This window comes from Typha latifolia, chromosome 9 (assembly GCF_019914945.1).
Source record: "Typha latifolia isolate L0001 chromosome 9, TyphaL0001v2, whole genome shotgun sequence".
In the NCBI taxonomy this organism is placed as follows: Eukaryota; Viridiplantae; Streptophyta; class Magnoliopsida; order Poales; family Typhaceae; genus Typha; species Typha latifolia.
Genome location: NC_133094.1, coordinates 10757291 through 10775578, shown reverse-complemented (window position 1 = coordinate 10775578; position 18288 = coordinate 10757291). Strand labels below are relative to the sequence as shown.

Genomic DNA, 18288 nt, shown 5'->3' with positions numbered 1-18288 from the left:
AATGTATATATATATGTGCTAAAATGACTTAGTGCTTGAACACAACCCAAGTCTCTTTAATAATTTGAGCACTTTTTCATTTAAGTTATCTTACTTTCTGCAATAAGGAAAATGAGATAACCGCATGGATTGAACGTGGCAAAGGTAAGAGATATATATGCCCTCTAAACCATAGATTCATGCTGCAATGTGATATCAAAGAGCAGCTAGATAATTAGGCATAATATTGCGTAGTTTTAGAAGGCAAAGGAATCCCTTTTTGGGCCACCTGTAAAGGCACAAGCCTCACAGGGTCTGCTATGCAAAGGTGACAACTTTGTAACAATTGTAAACTGAAGCCTTATTAATTGGAACTTCATTAATTATGCAACAAGTTGATAAAACTAAAAAAACCATCTTAGAAATTTTTGATATTTTCCCCCTCACAGTCAAAGAACTTGCTGCATGCCCTGAAACCCATCAGAAGATGCTAGTATCAGGTCTAGGCATCAATATATGAGTTTGAACAGTAAGCAAAACATCTGATCCAATGACCGACAATCAAAAATCTAGTGTATTTCATCCCCAGATACCATGAACTGGAGAGAAGTTTTCAATGTACAAAGAACATTACACATTATTTCATTCTTTCACATAAAAATACTCCTTCACAGACAAATACAGGAAAAGCTCATGGAAACTTTGCACGCTTGTACATGACCAAAGATCATTCATTATAAACAAAAAGGATGCACGCTCCTTGAAAGAAGAAGGTCTAGAAATTAAGAAGATAGAAGGTCTGAAATAGCCAGTCAACCCGACCTTATTTGAATTTTGAAACCGACCGAGCCCATCAAGGAAATTTTGTTTCTCAACAGATTTCTACCTTCAAAAATGTCGGTGGAATCGTCTCCTTACCATCTTCGATCTTCCAGCCAAACCTTATACTATACATATACACCACTGTACAATCTGGTTCACAGCTTCATCTCACCCAAAGGAAGATTGGTTCACTGCTTCATCTCACCCAAAGGAACTGCCACTATGAATCGAGTTTAATACCTTCTGAACAATTTTCTAATCAATAGAAAAAACACGGTCTTATAAAGTGTTTGGTTCTTCCTCCATCCTGAGAAATACTTTCCAATCACCAGTTTGTAGCTAGGTCTGTGCTTCACCAAATTATAGTACTCCATAATCTTGGGCCTGCAAATGATATACTCCTCTTCAAGATCGAGCAGTGTTATGCGCACCAGCACCGGAATGAACATCGAGTCCGCCAGAGTGAACTCTTCACCGGCAAGGTATGTCGTCTGATACAGCTGTTTCTCTGCATCATCAAGTAGTCTGCTCAGTTTTTCTTCGCTCTGCTTCACAGTATCAAGATCCTTCAACTTATCTTCTGTCTCATAAGCCTCTCGAAGTTTAATGTGGTACACACTGGCCAGATCAGGAGCTTCAGCCATCCGAGCAATTATCACTCGCCGAATGAATCTGGAAACGAACATCCGGTACTTCGTTGGAATGTGAGACAAGGTGAACCACTTGGGGTTCCAATTCTCAACTTTTTGGATCCAATCCAGAACTTCCCTACTGATAGGAGCATCTTCACCGCTCAAAGAGACTGTGAGTCTGTCTATATACCTATATATTACGGATGAATCCATGTCAAACTGTACAGTATCAAACAACATTGATGTAGAAACAAAGAATGAGATAAATTTTCGTTTGCACTCAAAAATAATCTTAAACAATGACATACTGGATAATGTCGATCGTGCTGAAAATGATGTGAGATCCGTTTTGGAAAACAGGAAGTTTAGCCGATGGGTTCATGCGAAAGAATGAAGCATCCATGTTTTTCCCTGTCAAAGGATTAAGATGGTATGATGTATAATCAATACCCTTCTCTTCCAATGCTAAGCGCACTTTCTGGCTGTCCATTGAGTAAGGATGGTGGTAGAGCTGCATTACTGCATCAAGATTCAGATATCATATTACCTCCAATTTTTCAAAAAACTTAAATGATCTGGAAGATGATATACAAATTAGATTTGTGAAAGTGACGATCAAATATTGCACCAGGTCAAAGATAACAAAACTCATATAAGTGCACTCTCGCTCTCTCAGATACAAATTGCAACTCCAGAGAGCCAAACCAGTGATGCATCATTTGTTTTAACAGGTAAAAACTCTGCCATTTGTTGTTCAAAAAGATTTTTCACTTATAACTAGAGAAAAACTGCAACCACAAAATCAATCAAGATAACTCACTAAAATTTGGTGGTATTAGGCAGATACCAAAGGTAAAGGGAGATAATAAGTATATAACATCTAATTAAAGAAGATGGGTAATTATTCTTTTTCTTAAGATAAATAAAGACTGACCAATATCTACTGTCTAGGATCACTACAAATGGATTGAGTACTAGTCTAAAATAAACTATCTTTGTTTATCTGATGACAAGACTTCATTTTCAAAGCCATCAGATTTAAAGGATTTAAGAACAAGGGAACACCACTCTATATAATCAATCAGAGGGAAGTCTCTGATGTAATATACTCATGCAAAATTTTCGCACATATTCTGCAGTAATTCATTCACATGTAGTCAACAAGACCACCAAGCGATTGTGATAAGGAATTGATCTTAAAGAACAGGGAACAAGTGACAGAAATACACCAAAATCAAAGATTAGACATAACCAAAATTAGACTGTGGTTATTAGTTTGTTAATCCGTCAAATCCAAAACCTCAAGCTTTTGCTTATACCAACTCAAAAAAATCTAATACTTGATTCATAACCATCAAACGAACGAACTAAATGGTTCAATTAACCATCCAATTCTGTATACAAATCTTCGTTTTTTATGAGAAAAAACAGTACTCTGATCGGTTCAAGACTGGGTGGGTTACCGTATACGTAATCTACCCGAGTTAATCCCCCCCCCCAAAAGGACGTTTCTTGGACGTAAGAATCGATACGATCGAGCTAAAACAATCAGGAAAAAAAACCCAAAATTCGAGAAGAGGAGAGAGAGCGAGCGCAATACCTGGATGAATGGGAGCGGAGCAGCGAGAGGGGCGAGATTCGCCTTTGTGAGGATTCGGGAAAGTGTTTATCCGTAAAGCAGTGACCTTCTTTTTCCCTATATATTTCCTTTCATTCTGGGAAATGCTTCACATCTCTCTCTCTCTCTCTCTCTCTCTCTCTATCTCTTTCTCTCTGGTTTTATTGTATGGTAGGTATAGAATAAGACCAAAGGAGACTTTATTTTTAGAGAGAGAAAGGAAGCGGAAGGTCAATGCGACGGTTTTCACACGACTAGGTGATGTGGGCATGGATGTAACTGCCACAATTAATGGTTATTTAGGGCGGCAAATGGGTTTGAGTTTAGTCTAATTAAATTTGGATTTGCCATTCTGTTAACCGGTTTAACTCGTTTATGATCGATCTGTTAACATGTTTATGACATGATAATCTGATTATAACCATAATAACTAGTCTCTCACAAGAATAATCTGTTTATAATACCATAAAAAATTATTTGTTTATAACACAAAGATTTGTTTATAACTCGAGACCCGAATATTTTATTTATCATCAATGTGTCGATCTGTCTAATTAATAATCGAATCATATTTGTGTTTATTACCTCAACTAGACTTAACCCTAATTTGTTAAGACTAGTGATGGCCGTAAGTGCTGAGCGGCACGCCTCGGCACGCCCCGGCGTGCTAGGGGCATACATTTATAATATTTTTAATAAAATTTTTAGGATATTTAGAGATATTTTTTTTATCTTTGGTATGCCAATCTTTGATTTTTTTTGTCTAAATATATGTATTAAAATTTAAAATCTATATTACAATATTTTATCTTTAGATTATTTTTGTAAATAACCTATTTTATTAAAGATAAAACAACAGTTGAATATAAATATTATTCAACACATAATAATAACATTAAATACATAATTGATTATTCAATATATAATTGATTAAAACTAATATCTACTTGAACGTAGAATGACGAGGGCAATCAAAGACTTCATTTGCTGGTACAAAAATAATACCGGAATATTGCGTTAAATACTGTCGATATTATTCAAAACTCATTCACTGATAATATTGCTCGTTATAACATCTCACATAGTCTTTATACAAATAAAAATTTTATAATTCTTCGATGATATGATATGATATGAATATTGAATATGCACGGAAACGACCGGCACCGGCACCGGCACAGGCACAGGCACATCATAAGCATATACAGATTGTGGATATGAAGTATAATAAGGGTATTGCGGCTCTAGTGAGTGTGATTGATATGATGGTAATGATGATGAACTCATATCATCCTGTGGGCGTACCTCTTCTGATGTTGCGTTACCTATAGACTCAAGTCATTCCGTCATCTCACTATAATCATATTGAGCTTCATATGATCTATTTTTTTTTTCTTCTGTCTCTAATAAATTCGGTTTTGTAGTTGTTTGGGTCCGGCAAATGAATTAGTCATTCCAATTTTAAAAAATGACAAATAAGTTGTCATTTCAAAAATGACAAATGACAAAAGTTAATTGATGAAAATAAGAAAAAGTTAAAAAAAAAAAAGTTTCACATGTCATATTATGTTTGTTAAGAAATATAAGTAAAATTGATTTGATAAAGATTGATAGAAATAAAAAAATTAAAAAAAATATTTCTACATTGGGACATGACCGGCACGTGGCCGTGGCCGTGCCGGATTGGCACGGCCATCCTTGCTTATGATAGATTATAACCCAAGTAACTTATCCATCGCAAGAATAATTTATTTATAACACGAAAAAGCTTATTTATAAACGGAATAACTTACGTAGGATTGGACTTTATTGACTAAATTGGAGATCATTTTAATTATAATATTTAAAAAAATAGTGACAATTATAACATTATTAAAATTTTTAGTAACAATTATATAATTTATTTTTTAATGGTCTTATTTTTTTTGTTATTAAATAAGTATGATGTAATTAAACATATAATTAAAGTTGCTAAGTTTCTTGCTATAAATTGGTATCTCGAATTCCCCAGAACGAATTGATTACTCCAAAATTGTTCGAAGATCTCAAGATGGCGCCTCGTAGCTATCAAAGTTTTGATCTTTGTATTGGAATGGAGCTAAAGTTGGGAGGCTTTCGTTCATAATTACTCTGTTCTCCTCTGTTTCCTTTTTATGACTAGTATAAGGATTTGGAAGCAAAATTTGGGAGGCTTTTATTCATAAAAACTCTCTTCTCCTCTGTTTCTTTTGTTGACTAGTATAAGGATTTGGAAGGTTTCTTTCCCATATATTGGATGATATAGAGTTTAGGGCTGCTCATAAGGCCCAAAGCCCACCAGAAGCCTGCCCAAAATTTTCGATCAACAATTCAGCTTGACTAAAAATTTAACCTAACTCGAGCCCGACCGGAGATTTATTCGATCGGTATCGGGCTTAGCCTTCTTCGGCCGTAGTCGAAACCTACATTAGTAGATGCATTTTAGGAGATATTTTAATTTCCTACAAGTAAATGTCATTGGAGAACTTAGCCAGCATTATGATTGAGTTTAAGTTTTTTTTTTTTTTGTGTTCTTAAATCAGTTTAGTTATCAAGCATGCATTTAATGAAAGATCCAAGAAAACCTTTATTTTAAATGTACATAAGTATCATCTTCATCATGATTGACTTTAAGAAGTTAATTCTCTAAATCTTTTATTGTTATGATATATATACTCTGACCTCATAATCATGCAAATATATTCTTTGAGATATTTATTTTCATGCGTTGCTGACTATTTTTAGTTTTTCCTACCACATTCTACACTTGGACTCAATTTTCCCTCATTATGCTAAGAAACCTCTCCCTTGCTGAAGAATTTCAAACAGAGGTGAATCATATAGTTCAAAGAAGGTAAAGAAATAGTGGACAAAAGGATCATTAACTTTATATTTAGTCAATACTTTTGCCTTTAATTATTTTCTAGACAAATGTAGTGAATCTTTTACGCTGGAGGATCTAGAGATAACCTATAAAGATTTGCACATTACTTTCTTTGTTACTCTCACCAAGGGGTCATTAACTTTGTAATATTCTATTGGGAGTCTTTGATAAGTACACTTTACATCAAAATAAGTAAAAAATAACAATATTACATCGAAAGCGTTCTCATATTCTGTATATGATCCAATCTTACCTAATTATGAAAGAAAATAACACAATCATAGAAAACTCAGGCACAAAGAATTATGCGGAAAAGTCTCCGATAGAAAAATAATATCACATACTTATGTAAATTATTAGAACAAACTCATACAAGATAGACTACGGACATACTGTGATCATCTTTCAACATTCACCTCAAATCTCACAAATAGTCTATAGCTTTATAGAGTCCAAACTACAATCAAACTATATCTTCGCTATACAATGATTCTAAATTATTTCAAACACATCTAAGAAATTTTCTTATAACCGGTATTTTATTATCCATCAATGCTCTTGTGCTCATCTTATAGTTGTCCCCTCTATAAATTTCAGATTTAACTCGATATCTAATCATATATATATTATTTTTGTGTAAATTTTTTTATGAATATTGTGATGGAACTTGACCTGATAATAGTCTATTATACTTTTTGCAGATTCCAGACACAAGATTGGGTTAGTTGTGGCAGGTAATCTGTAGACTTGTATGCTTGCCATCCTACATGCATGGGCTGTAGCCAATTTGGGGCAAAATCACTGTGCCCCAAAAGTAAAAAAGAAATGATATTATTTAGGTCAAAAGATCCCACTCTAAAGCAAATCTACCAAACCTATCCATTTTCTACTCCATCTCTCTTTTTGCATGTCATTTGGTAGACACAGGAGAACTCTTAAAATGTTTACAAGAAAGTATAAAAACTTTTGAAGGAAAACAAAAGTTTGGTTTAAGAAAATATCAACCCTTGATTAGAGGAAAACAAAGGTTAAAAAAACAAAAGATCTCCAAGAGTTTGCCAGTGGGAAAGAAACCATAAAAAGGTATAATAAAGAAAAGGGTTCTTTTTCTACATGCATATCTCTCCAAATTTTTTTATTTTCATGTATATCTTTCTGAACATGAATGATTTTTAATATGATTATCCTTTAATTTACTTTTTACTTTGTTTGAAAGAGATTATAAATCAAAAGGAGCAGATAATGGCTCCTGATTTGCCAGCCAGTCAACAACATATGATTATCCTCCAAGTTACTTTCTGATATCTATGAGTTGATTAATTAAACATACAAAAAGTGATATAGATACTCTTAATTTTATATGCGTAACATCTTTATAGCTTTTATAGATATAGTTTTTATTGAGCAACTACATACGATGATATGATTAAGTAGCAGAAAAGTGAGAAGGGAATGGGTGTGACTCGGCTTAATTAGTGGATCAAAAGCGTGGGATGATCACAATGATCGTATGGGCTCAAGAGTAGAAGAGTTGACCACGGCGGCGGCCGGAGTAAACTTGCACCGGTACGTACACTTTAAGAAGAGATAGATAGAGAAGAGAGAGAGAGAGAGAGAGAGAGAGAGAGAGAGAGAGAGGAAGAAGAAGAAGAATGAAAGAGATAGATTTTGAGAGCACTTCCACTTCCACTTCCACTCCCATTTCCACTTTCACTTCCACTATAATAAGATAACATCACATGCATGATGCATCCCATCAGTTGGAAGTCTTCCAAAGTGGCTCCTCGTGATCATTTTGGAAGAGCCTTTTCTTGATCCCAATCATATATATATATATATATATCTTCTCTTCCATCTGTAGCACTCTTTCCTTCCCTTTGGCACCTGTTCATATTGCCCATCTCCATCTTCTACTACATCATCTCTTTATTTTTTTCTTTATATATATCCCACATTTGATTTTATGGGATATTTTATATCCCCTAAAATATGGCATTACTTTTGAAATAAAAGAATAAATACCTAAAATACTCCTCAACAAAAATTGTCTACTAAAGAGGGAATTAATGGTACTTGTAGTAGAGGTGAATGGTCTAAATGAGGTGAGGTTAAGGGCGTCGTTACGGACTTAACTTTTTCGATCGAGAGGTTTGAACCTTATGAACTTATACTTGGTATTATGATCATTATGTTTATATAGTTAAAGTTAACTTATCTATATAGTTATTTTCTAATAATAAGCAGAGTTATATTAGTAATTTTTGAGGTAATAAAAATAAAATATATGAGCCGACTGATAAAAGACCACTGCTAGTTGACTATTAATGATAATAAAAATAAAATCTAGGATGTTATTTTATAAACTTTTAATTACAATAGACAATGGTAATTCACAATTTTTGATTAAGGTTGTTAATTAATGACTTCATTGTTTTGTCATCTAGATCTATTAATTTAAAAACCTTTATTTTATTTATTATCTAATATGATATGAGAGCCTATGTGAAAGTCATAATATCAAAGTATCTAAATTAAAGTGCTGATGGACTACTTTTCTCTTGCTTGGAGATTGTGCATATTGACTAAATTAGATTTCACATTTAGCAAAGAAACAATGACTAGTCATTGAATCTTGAAGGATGATCAATTACGAGAAGTAAGTTTTTCTACCAATTCTTGTTGTTGTTTAAGGGTTTTGATCAACATTGATGTAGCTTGATGTGAAAAATCTTGAAGGTCACAAAGAGGTTTCCCTTCCTCAACTTTCTTTCTCCAAATTCCTTTCTTCCTTTCTTTTTCCAAAAAGGAATTTGAGTACTGTCTTGAAGTCATGGAAACAACTTCCTTCAGTAACGGAGTCAATAATAACTAGTATTTATATTTTGCAATGGTGAAACAAACATCTCTTTCATTCATATTGTAGTAATGCTAAATGTAACAATTACTCTTCATCTCCACCTTACCATTTTTTGTCACCATTATATATATATATATATATATATATATATATATTCCAAGATTGATTAATGATAATGTTTGTATTCCAAATGTATGTTCTTATTCTTATTCTTGGTATAAGCCAAACGAAAGCAGTGGTCCATGATTCCTTATTCAGAAATAATCCAAGCATATCAAGCTCATAAAACTTTTTGACTAATATTCCCCTTCCCCAGTTTTCTCTTGCTCCATATTACAACCACCTTCTTGAACAATCCCTCAGATGCTGACCAAATCTGCAGTATTATATGAGTGATGGCTTTCTTTTGCAGCTTTCTTAGACCTTCTTGTTTGGCTAATTTAGACTCTCTTATCTTATCAGATAACACTAATGATATTGATAACTAACTATATAAATATATGCTTAATAATTAATTAATCAATCTCTTCCATCCTATAAAACATGACAACTATTCACATGGTATGATCTTATTTGTACCTTGTAAGATATGCATAAGATTGAGGTGTATATATATATATATAGTTTGTAATTATCCATCTTGTTCTTGCTGATGAATATGAATCACATGGGATAAACACAACCAATTAAGTGCTCCCTTTACCTCTCAAGTTGGCAATTTAGGTCACTTGCAACTCATTTATTAAACACCAAGAACTTTTGCACAGTGCTAGAATAAGCTTTTTTTTTTGTGTGTGCTTCTTGATAAACTTCAAGATCATGCATGCATGCATGCATTCATAACATGCACGCACTACTGAGGTTCCTTAATTTTTGGATGTTGAGAAACTACAGCACTCTGCATGATCTTTAGACAATCTTATTGAACAAGTATTCGCTTAAAAAGGAGAGCAATAATAGTGTAAGTAGATAACAAGGCACATCTAGGGAAAGTTGGCATCGAGATTAATATTCTCTTATCTAGTATTTATGCGCATAATGTATGCAGTCTTATTCTCATTATTAAAGACGTTAAGTTGTTTTCATGATTTAGTATGCAATGACGAATCTTACTGTCACACCAAGCGACACCGTCTGAATTAGGATAATCAAACCCTAGAAATCAAAAAAGTAGTAGTAGAAGAAGAAATAGAAGAAGTTATCATCTGTCATCGCTCTCGCGGCGCCGGTTCTTTGCATGCTTGCATAAAAATACCTTCTCTTGACATAGATGTATCTTTTGGAACTTTAGACTTAATTCTAGACCCCTCCATGCCTACAATGTTGAATCTAAAGCACGAAAGTAGGTTTTGACTTCATTTATGGACCCATATTGGGTCCACAACATTGGACCAATATGGATTTGATTCACCAAAGTTGTTAAGAAATTATGGACAAGATATTGTTCATATAATGTCTTCTCATTTTCTTCATGTTGATGTATACATTACTTGTCATCTTACCACATTCCTGACTGAGTTTTGGATCATATATAAAACTAATATCTCACCCTTCAATTCAAATTTCTTTTGACTAATGTATAAACTATGACATCCTCTTAAGTTATATGACTACTAGACATTGCCTAATTCCATGACCTTCTTAAGCTGATGACCAATTAGTAAATAGAGCTTGAAATTTAATTAAAAAGAAGCCCTACTAGGATTTTGACACAAGACAAGTAGTTATAGTATCATGTTCAACATTTTAACAAGGTAGTGTTATCACTTTTTAGTTAAACTCACTAGTTTTTGTGCTCAATCTGTTAACAAATTTATATCAAAAAAATAAGTATAAATTATAGATTATCCTATATTTTTTAAGTCTAATTTTAATGTATACTTCAAATTTAAGTACTTAACCCCTACACGGCCTACACCAAATTGCAGTTATTATTCATTTTAGTCGTTAATAGGAGTGTGAAAGACTTAATTATCTCCGTAGAAATATAATCTATTTTAATTTAGCAACTTAGTTACGAAGAAAATATTGATTCTCGTTAGTTTTGGATGAAAAAATTTAGCAATTGCAATTTGGTCTAGACTACAAGGAATCAGATGCTTAACTTTGAAGTACTGGGAATTAAAATTAAAATTTAAATCCTCGTTGCTATTTACTTTGTTACTAAAATGCCAAGAATGCCATATAAGATAACCTACACCAGGCGTGTAATCTAGCTCTGTTAAGCTTGAATTCAAAATAATTTTGAGCATAGATTTATAATTAATTTTGAATTAAAATTATTTTAATTTGAGTCAATTTCGAGCTCGAGCCTAAAAAGTATATCGATAAATAATTTTAAGTCCTAATCAATTTTAGCCTAATTTTGAGTTTGAACAAGCTTGATTTAGTCTTAGAATCAAACTAAAAAATGTTCTAACTTAACTATAAAAATATAAACATTACAAAAATATAAACTAATAAAAATATCTATATATTTGGAAAAGATATGATAGGATCATAATTCAGAAAGCAAATTTACAATATCATGGTACATAAACAATTAATCCATTTAAACAAATTTTAGAACCTAACATAAGTATTATATATATATATATATATATATATATATATATAATCATTTCGAGTCTTATTGAGCCTACTTGATTGAGCCGGCTCATGATTAAGCTTCTTTCGAAATTATTTTTAAGCATATTTTGAAAATCAAACTCAGCGCAGCTTATTTTTAAGTCGAGCTAGCTAGATTATTTTAATAGCCTTACCAGTGACAAAATTTGTACAATTTTACCATCTAGTGTACCGGTGGCAAAAGTACTCAAACCCGATAATCAAACATTGTAACCTAACTTCTAAATGAGTTTACATTTAATCTAATCAACTAGTAAATGGTTCAACCTGTCTAAGTCGATTATTAAATGGGTTGTATTCATGTTTGTTACCTCAATCCGTTTATGACTCGAACCTGCCAACTCATTTATGACATAAAATAATTCAAATAAACTCATTTGTAACCTGAATAACTTATATAAATATAAATAACTTGTGCCGCCAGATAACCTGTTTATAACCCGTGTAATCTATTTAATAATTACGTTTGCATTCATTTAAATAAATTTTGACACATTTAATAAATAGATCATATTTCATGTTTGCATTATTATGACCCGATTGAAGTTCCGCAAACTCGACCCAATTGCCAACTCTAATCTAGTGCTCCCCCAATGATGGGATCGTGTTCAAATAGTTAAAAGGAGCCCATTTTATATGCATGACCTCATGTTAGAATCTTTCGAATCTCAACGAACACCGGTTTAACTAGGGCACCATTAAATTTCCCACTTCTCTAAAAAAAAAATAATGAAAATTTTTACTCCAAAGAAAGATAAGAGTGGAGACAAAAAGAAAAGTGTAGCACATTTGGCGTTCCTCGCCATCCCACGTGTACTTCTGTCTATATTATACATAATGGAGATGTTAATAATAACTTACTCTAATCCATCATTATAAGTGAAAAGTTACCTACAAACCCTAATTAATTTCCCAACTCATAGAGCACATTAGGGTTCTTTTCTTTCTCTTCCTCAGTCTTCGGAATCAAAAGCAAGTGACCCACTAACTTATCCGATTAATTAGCAAGTGCATGGTAATTAAGCTTCTCTAATGATGGAAGAAGCCAATTAAGAAAGGTGATCGATTCCATCACTTTCTTCAAACCCTAGATGCTTCCATTTATTATTCATCCTTTTTTTCTCCACCTCTGCTTTATTACTAATTTTGAAGCTAATAATTATAAAGAACAAGGAGAATTGTTTTGAGAACCTTGACCACCAAATTAATTCAGGATCATTCAAAGTGCTTTCATTGATTATTAGATATGATTTTATAAGATTGTGATAAGTTATTAATGTTTAAGTGGATTTAATGATTTTTTTTTTCAGATTAGTAATTGTTGTTAATGGTGTAGATTTTATTTGGGTTCACTTTTTTTTCCATTTTATATGCCTAAAATTATTTTTATAAATGTAATAAGTAGCTTTGAAAAAAAAAAATCAAAACAACTACCAAATATTTTGTAAGTATTAGTGCACAAGAATTAATTCTTTTCTTTTTAATAAAAAAATATTATATAAACTTTCACATATAAAATCAAAGGAACATATTATTTTTGTTATTATTCACACCCAATTATATGAATACTTTATCATTTAATCTTTTCATTTTATTTTTAATGACTCAAATATATTCTGAGTTAACTTTACCATAATGGCAACTATCTAAAACTAAAATACCCTTAGTTTAATCTTGGGTATTAAGATTATTTTACATCTATTGTTATTTTAACTCATTTATATAAAAACTAATGATTATTAAGAAAACTAAGGCCAAAATAATTTTGAGACATTATAAGCAAATTATAGGGTCCAAATATTTATATAGTAAATTATGAATAATATACTTTTATGAGTAGTTGACGTCGAGGGGCGCTGAAGCAAGTAGCGTTCCGTCTAAAGTGAAACTCGGTTAATATTAAACAATTTATTAATTTTTTGTTAGGTTAGACTTCCCCATCTTAAAAATAAAAAAAATAAAAAAAAATAGCTGAATGAAAACATTAATGAAGAAGAAAATTTTGAGGCCTCCCTTTAGTTCCACTTGATCCTTTCTTTCCTACTTGGTTTCATAGTTGAATGAGAGATATGAAGACTTGTTTCCATCGTTGACTCCTGTTAGGGTCGTCAGAGAGAGACCTCCGTGTTGACTTGCACATGATGTCTAAAAAGGAAAAATTAGGTCAGGTTTTTTCCTCCTGCCTTCTACACCTCACAAATCATAAAAATCTAATATTAAAAATACCTTTAATTATTAATCACTAAAAATATGCTTGTATTATTACTCGCTAAATTATAAATGAGAATATAATAGTCACAATAAACTCGAATAAAAATATTTACAATTATATTCCTCTACGACAAATAACATATTACAACAATTCTAATATTAACTCTCGCTTAAGAATATAAGTTGTACATTTTTACCTCTTACTCATCTCACAAACATATTTTTTAGTACTCTTTGTATCTCGCTTGTGTTGTTCACAGGCCTTTCTATCTGTATTCGATAAAGCTCTATTCGAAGATTATAGAAAAAAAAATATTTTACAAATCACACCCTATAGTTTATCTATTTTGTGATTCGCATCTCGTCTTTGAAAATTTTATAACGCGACCCCTCATTTTTCCTATAATGTTCATTTAACACCTAACATTACTTTAGCTAACTGATATTAACTATGTTTATATGGCTTATATGGCTCTAGTTCAAAGATTACTAAAATACCCTTAAAAAGCCTCAAACGAAACCCTACCCCCCCTCTACAAACTTAAAATATGAAACCCCACAACCCTACAGGAATCCCCCAAAATTTCTGTGATGTACAAACTTTAGAAGCTTTCCCTAACTTTACCTAATTTTCTCCATCTCTGAGCTCAAACCCTATTTTTCTCCATCTTTCCCGAAATTTTCTTCATCTCACTCTCTGTCTTTGAGGTCGTAAGCAACAAAGTGAACTTGGCTCTTAGGAAGCTCTGAGATCTCTATGGCTTAAAGTTTGGAAGCTTGGAGGGTGGCTTGACATTTAGACGATGTTCTCCATAGCTTGGAAAAAAATAATAAGTTATGGATGTTTAAGTTATAAATAAAATTAGAGATTAGTATAAAGTTAATTTAGGAATATTATAAATTACATAGTGGATTATAATAGAATATATTTTTTTTTTCTGGTATCGTTCTGTTTGATTATGGTTAGATTAAGTTAACTCAAGGTGTTAAAATAAATATTATAGGAAAAAAGAGAGGTCGCGTTATAAAATTATAAAAGACGAAGTGCGAATCATAAAATAGTAAAATATAATGTGTGATTTATAAAAATTTCTAAAAAAAAAACTAAATTCTTCTACCTTTATATCTACCTAAAGCCATAGATCTTTCTTAAATTTGATAAAGAGTGGCTCTCATAATAGCATAAACTAGTCTTAGCCACCGAGTGTGAACCGCCTTGTCCTGGACCTTCTATATATAGAGGTTATCTCAGTCTTCTATCCACCATCCCTCGTCTCTCTACTCTTTCTACTCTCCTCCCTGCTTTAAGTATCGTAGTAGTCCAGGATTGGTGGGTAGCTGGGCTAATTACTTTGATACTTGAAAACCAATCTAAACTTTAATTGCTTATTTCTTTTCGATCATTACTAGTCGATACATATATAAAGAAATTTCTTCCTCTGAGTTGTTTGTTGGGCAACAATGGTGGAGAACGGCAGCTCCAAGTACTACCAGCAGAATGGTTACCCGGCCATGGAGGTCTCTCTCGAGCATGGCGCCTCGAAATGCTACGACGACGATGGTAGACTCAAGAGAACGGGTAAAGAGCAAGGCCTTCGTGCTTCCTGGTCATCAAAGTTTCCATCTTTGTGTCGGATTTGAGCTAAAGTTGGAGTCTTTTGATTCAGGTACGGTTTGGACGGCCAGCGCGCATATCATCACGGCGGTGATCGGTTCCGGCGTGCTCTCGCTGGCTTGGGCGATAGCTCAGCTCGGATGGGTCGCCGGCCCGGCCGTCATGTTCCTCTTCTCCTTCGTGATCTACTACACTTCGGCTCTTCTCTCTGACTGCTACCGGTCCGGCGATCCGAGCACCGGAAAGCGCAACTACACGTACATGGACGCAGTCCATGCCAATCTCGGTGTGTTCCCAACCATCCCACATCAAATAAAGAAAAAAAAGATGAGATCGTTTTATTTATTTATTTTTTTTACTACAACTATCAATCTAATTTCTCTGAAATCAAAACGAGCAGGTGGGCTAAAGGTGAAGCTTTGTGGATTCATCCAGTACGCGAATCTCTTCGGTGTAGCCATTGGATACACCATCGCAGCTTCTATTAGCATGCTGTAAGCTAGTGGCGTTCGAACACTAATCTCAAATTCACTGCTCTTCTTTATTTGAGTAAAAAAGTGTAGTGTTTTACTTCGTTTGGTTTTGGGTTGGAGCAGGGCGATTAGGAGATCAAATTGCTTCCACGAGAAAGGCCACAAGAACCCATGCCACATGTCGAGCAACCCATACATGATCTTGTTCGGTGTGATCGAGATCGTCTTCTCGCAAATCCCCGACTTCGATCAGATCTGGTGGTTGTCCATCGTCGCCGCCGTGATGTCGATCACGTACTCCTCCATCGGCCTCGCCCTCGGCATCGTCCAAGTCATCGGTATACTCAACTCCTTAATTAGCTCAGAAGAGCTACTTCTTCTTCTTCTTCTTAGAATGATCACGTAGTAATTACTCTGTTTTCCTCTGTTTCTTTTATAGCCAACAAGAGCATCAAGGGAAGCCTCACCGGGATCAGTATCGGCGCCGTTACAGAGACCCAGAAGATTTGGCGCAGTCTTCAAGCCTTTGGTGACATCGCCTTTGCCTACTCCTACTCCATCATCCTCATCGAGATCCAGGTAAATTAGCGAGTCGCTTGATTTGATACGTACAACCGTTGTGATCTATGAGCTGACGATTTTTTTATTATTATTATTTTAAAAAAAAAAACTATCAGGATACGATAAAAGCTCCGCCGCCGTCGGAAGCGAAGGTGATGAAGAGGGCGACGCTCATCAGCGTGGTGGTGACGACGATCTTCTACATGCTGTGCGGCTGCATGGGATACGCCGCCTTCGGCGACGACGCCCCCGGAAACCTCCTCACCGGCTTCGGCTTCTACAACCCCTACTGGCTCCTCGACATCGCCAACGCCGCCATCGTCATCCACCTCATCGGGGCTTACCAGGTCTTCTGCCAGCCGCTCTTCGCCTTTGTCGAGAAGTGGGCCCTCGCCGCCTTCCCGGAATCCACCCTCATCACTAAGGAGATCACGATCCCAATCGCTCCAAACAAAACCTACAACCTCAACCTCTTCCGGCTCGTATGGCGGTCGGCTTTCGTCGTGCTGACGACGGTCATCTCCATGCTCCTTCCCTTCTTCAACGACGTCGTCGGCCTCCTCGGCGCCCTCGGCTTCTGGCCCCTCACCGTCTACTTCCCGGTGGAGATGTACATTGCTCAGAAGAGAATACCCAAGTGGAGCACCAGATGGGTGTGCCTCCAAATGCTTAGCGTCGCCTGCCTCGCCATCTCCATCGCTGCCGCCATCGGCTCCATCGCCGGAGTCATCTCCGACCTCAAAGTTTACCGGCCGTTCAAATCTAGCTACTGAATCAAAACTTGTTATATTCTACTATTACCACTATCCTAGTATTACAACTAACAACCACAGCTATTGTTACCGTTGTCGTCATCGTCATCGTCGTCGTTGTTATTATTATTATTATTCAGATGTTTTGGGTGGGGGTGGGAGGGCGATCGTGATCCAAGTAGAAGCAATAAGAAGGATCAGACCAATGAATACAAGAATAGACGTTTTTGTTTTCGTAAAATTATTCATTTTGATCAGGAACAGACCAAATGCGTTTTTTGTTTGGCAAAGTTAGGATTCAATCGAGGTCTCATCTCGGCCACTCCTGTAGCTTTCTAAGATGCGTGGGGGGTTCATTTAGGAAAAGTAAAAAGTTGGGGGGTCAAAAGGCAAAAAAGGGATGGTTGTGAGAGGGCTCGGATCCCGAAATGGATCCTTGCCCAATGGTGGTGGGCGGTCCACGCGGAGAGATTCTTGGGACAAAAAGCGGATCGTCTGCAGTCCCAAATGCATCAAGTGGTGGGTGTTTTTAATGATTGGCAGCTTTTGTTTGGGAGACCAACCAGAGGCTGCCAAATAATGGGATGTGCTGGAAATTCCTGCAGTTGGGTCCCAGACACGGTGGGTCGGATTTCTTTTTTTTGTTGATAAAATCCGTGTAGGACCGGATCCAACCTTAAGTTATTTTATTGCATTTGGATTTTGGCACGTGGATGATGGATAGTTGGGAGCAGTCAGCAGAGCGTTTCGTAACGAATATAAATTGTTTTCTAATTAAAAGAAAGGTTTTTTTTTTGTATTTATACCCCTAAAAGATCTCTTATTTGCTCTTATACCCTTATAAAGTTTGTATTGGCAATTTGACATCTATACCCTTTATAACCTTCCTTATTTGCATACATGTCCTTACTGTTAACTGACTGTTAAATAAAGAATGAATTAATATTAAAAAGACATAAATATCCTTTATCCTTTTTTGTGTATGCATATATGCTCTATAAAACTTGTTATTTTAGTATAATTAAAAAAAAAAAAGGCAAGTACTTCAGTACCCTTTCAAAATTTATAATTCTAATCTAACAGCTATAATAACTAATTTTCTCCATTAGATATGTTTGTGATAGATATAATTAGATCTTAATTATAAAAAATATCACTTGATACCATATAGTTTAAACTTGATCCTTTATTTTTATAAGAGATAGGTTTTAATTTAAATTTGATTCTTATCAACTTTT

General features: G+C 34.5%; 2 protein-coding genes across 2 annotated transcripts; one reads left to right on the top strand and one right to left on the bottom strand.

Annotated features, from left to right (window-relative positions):
- Positions 1-530: 530 nt before the first annotated feature.
- LOC140794785 (glutathione S-transferase TCHQD) lies at positions 531-3230 on the bottom strand. The gene is made up of 3 exons (XM_073146970.1): positions 3034-3230; positions 1742-1952; positions 531-1623 (listed from the first exon to the last, which is right to left on the bottom strand). The coding sequence occupies exons 2-3, from the start codon at positions 1948-1950 to the stop codon at positions 1035-1037; spliced, it is 798 nt and encodes a 265-aa protein (XP_073003071.1). The 5' UTR covers positions 1951-1952; positions 3034-3230; the 3' UTR covers positions 531-1034.
- An 11586-nt stretch (positions 3231-14816) lies between these two features.
- LOC140795211 (amino acid permease 3) lies at positions 14817-17291 on the top strand. Its single transcript, XM_073147652.1, has 6 exons — positions 14817-15228; positions 15317-15550; positions 15665-15758; positions 15861-16075; positions 16177-16316; positions 16415-17291. Exons 1-6 carry the CDS (start codon positions 15111-15113, stop codon positions 17069-17071), a joined length of 1458 nt encoding a protein of 485 aa, XP_073003753.1. The 5' UTR covers positions 14817-15110; the 3' UTR covers positions 17072-17291.
- Positions 17292-18288: the final 997 nt, after the last annotated feature.

What these genes read in the sequence shown, in the direction of transcription:
- LOC140794785 (XM_073146970.1), bottom strand. Translation starts at nt 1,950, where the DNA reads ATGCAGCTCTACCACCATCCTTACTCAATGGACAGCCAGAAAGTGCGC. An exon ending in AGCACGATCGACATTATCCA is followed by an intron (nt 1,624 to 1,741) that starts GTATGTCATTGT and finishes CGTAATATATAG; the next exon opens with GTATATAGACAGACTCACAG.
- LOC140795211 (XM_073147652.1), top strand. Translation starts at nt 15,111, where the DNA reads ATGGTGGAGAACGGCAGCTCCAAGTACTACCAGCAGAATGGTTACCCG. An exon ending in TGGTAGACTCAAGAGAACGG is followed by an intron (nt 15,229 to 15,316) that starts GTAAAGAGCAAG and finishes CTTTTGATTCAG; the next exon opens with GTACGGTTTGGACGGCCAGC. An exon ending in TCATCCTCATCGAGATCCAG is followed by an intron (nt 16,317 to 16,414) that starts GTAAATTAGCGA and finishes AAAAACTATCAG; the next exon opens with GATACGATAAAAGCTCCGCC.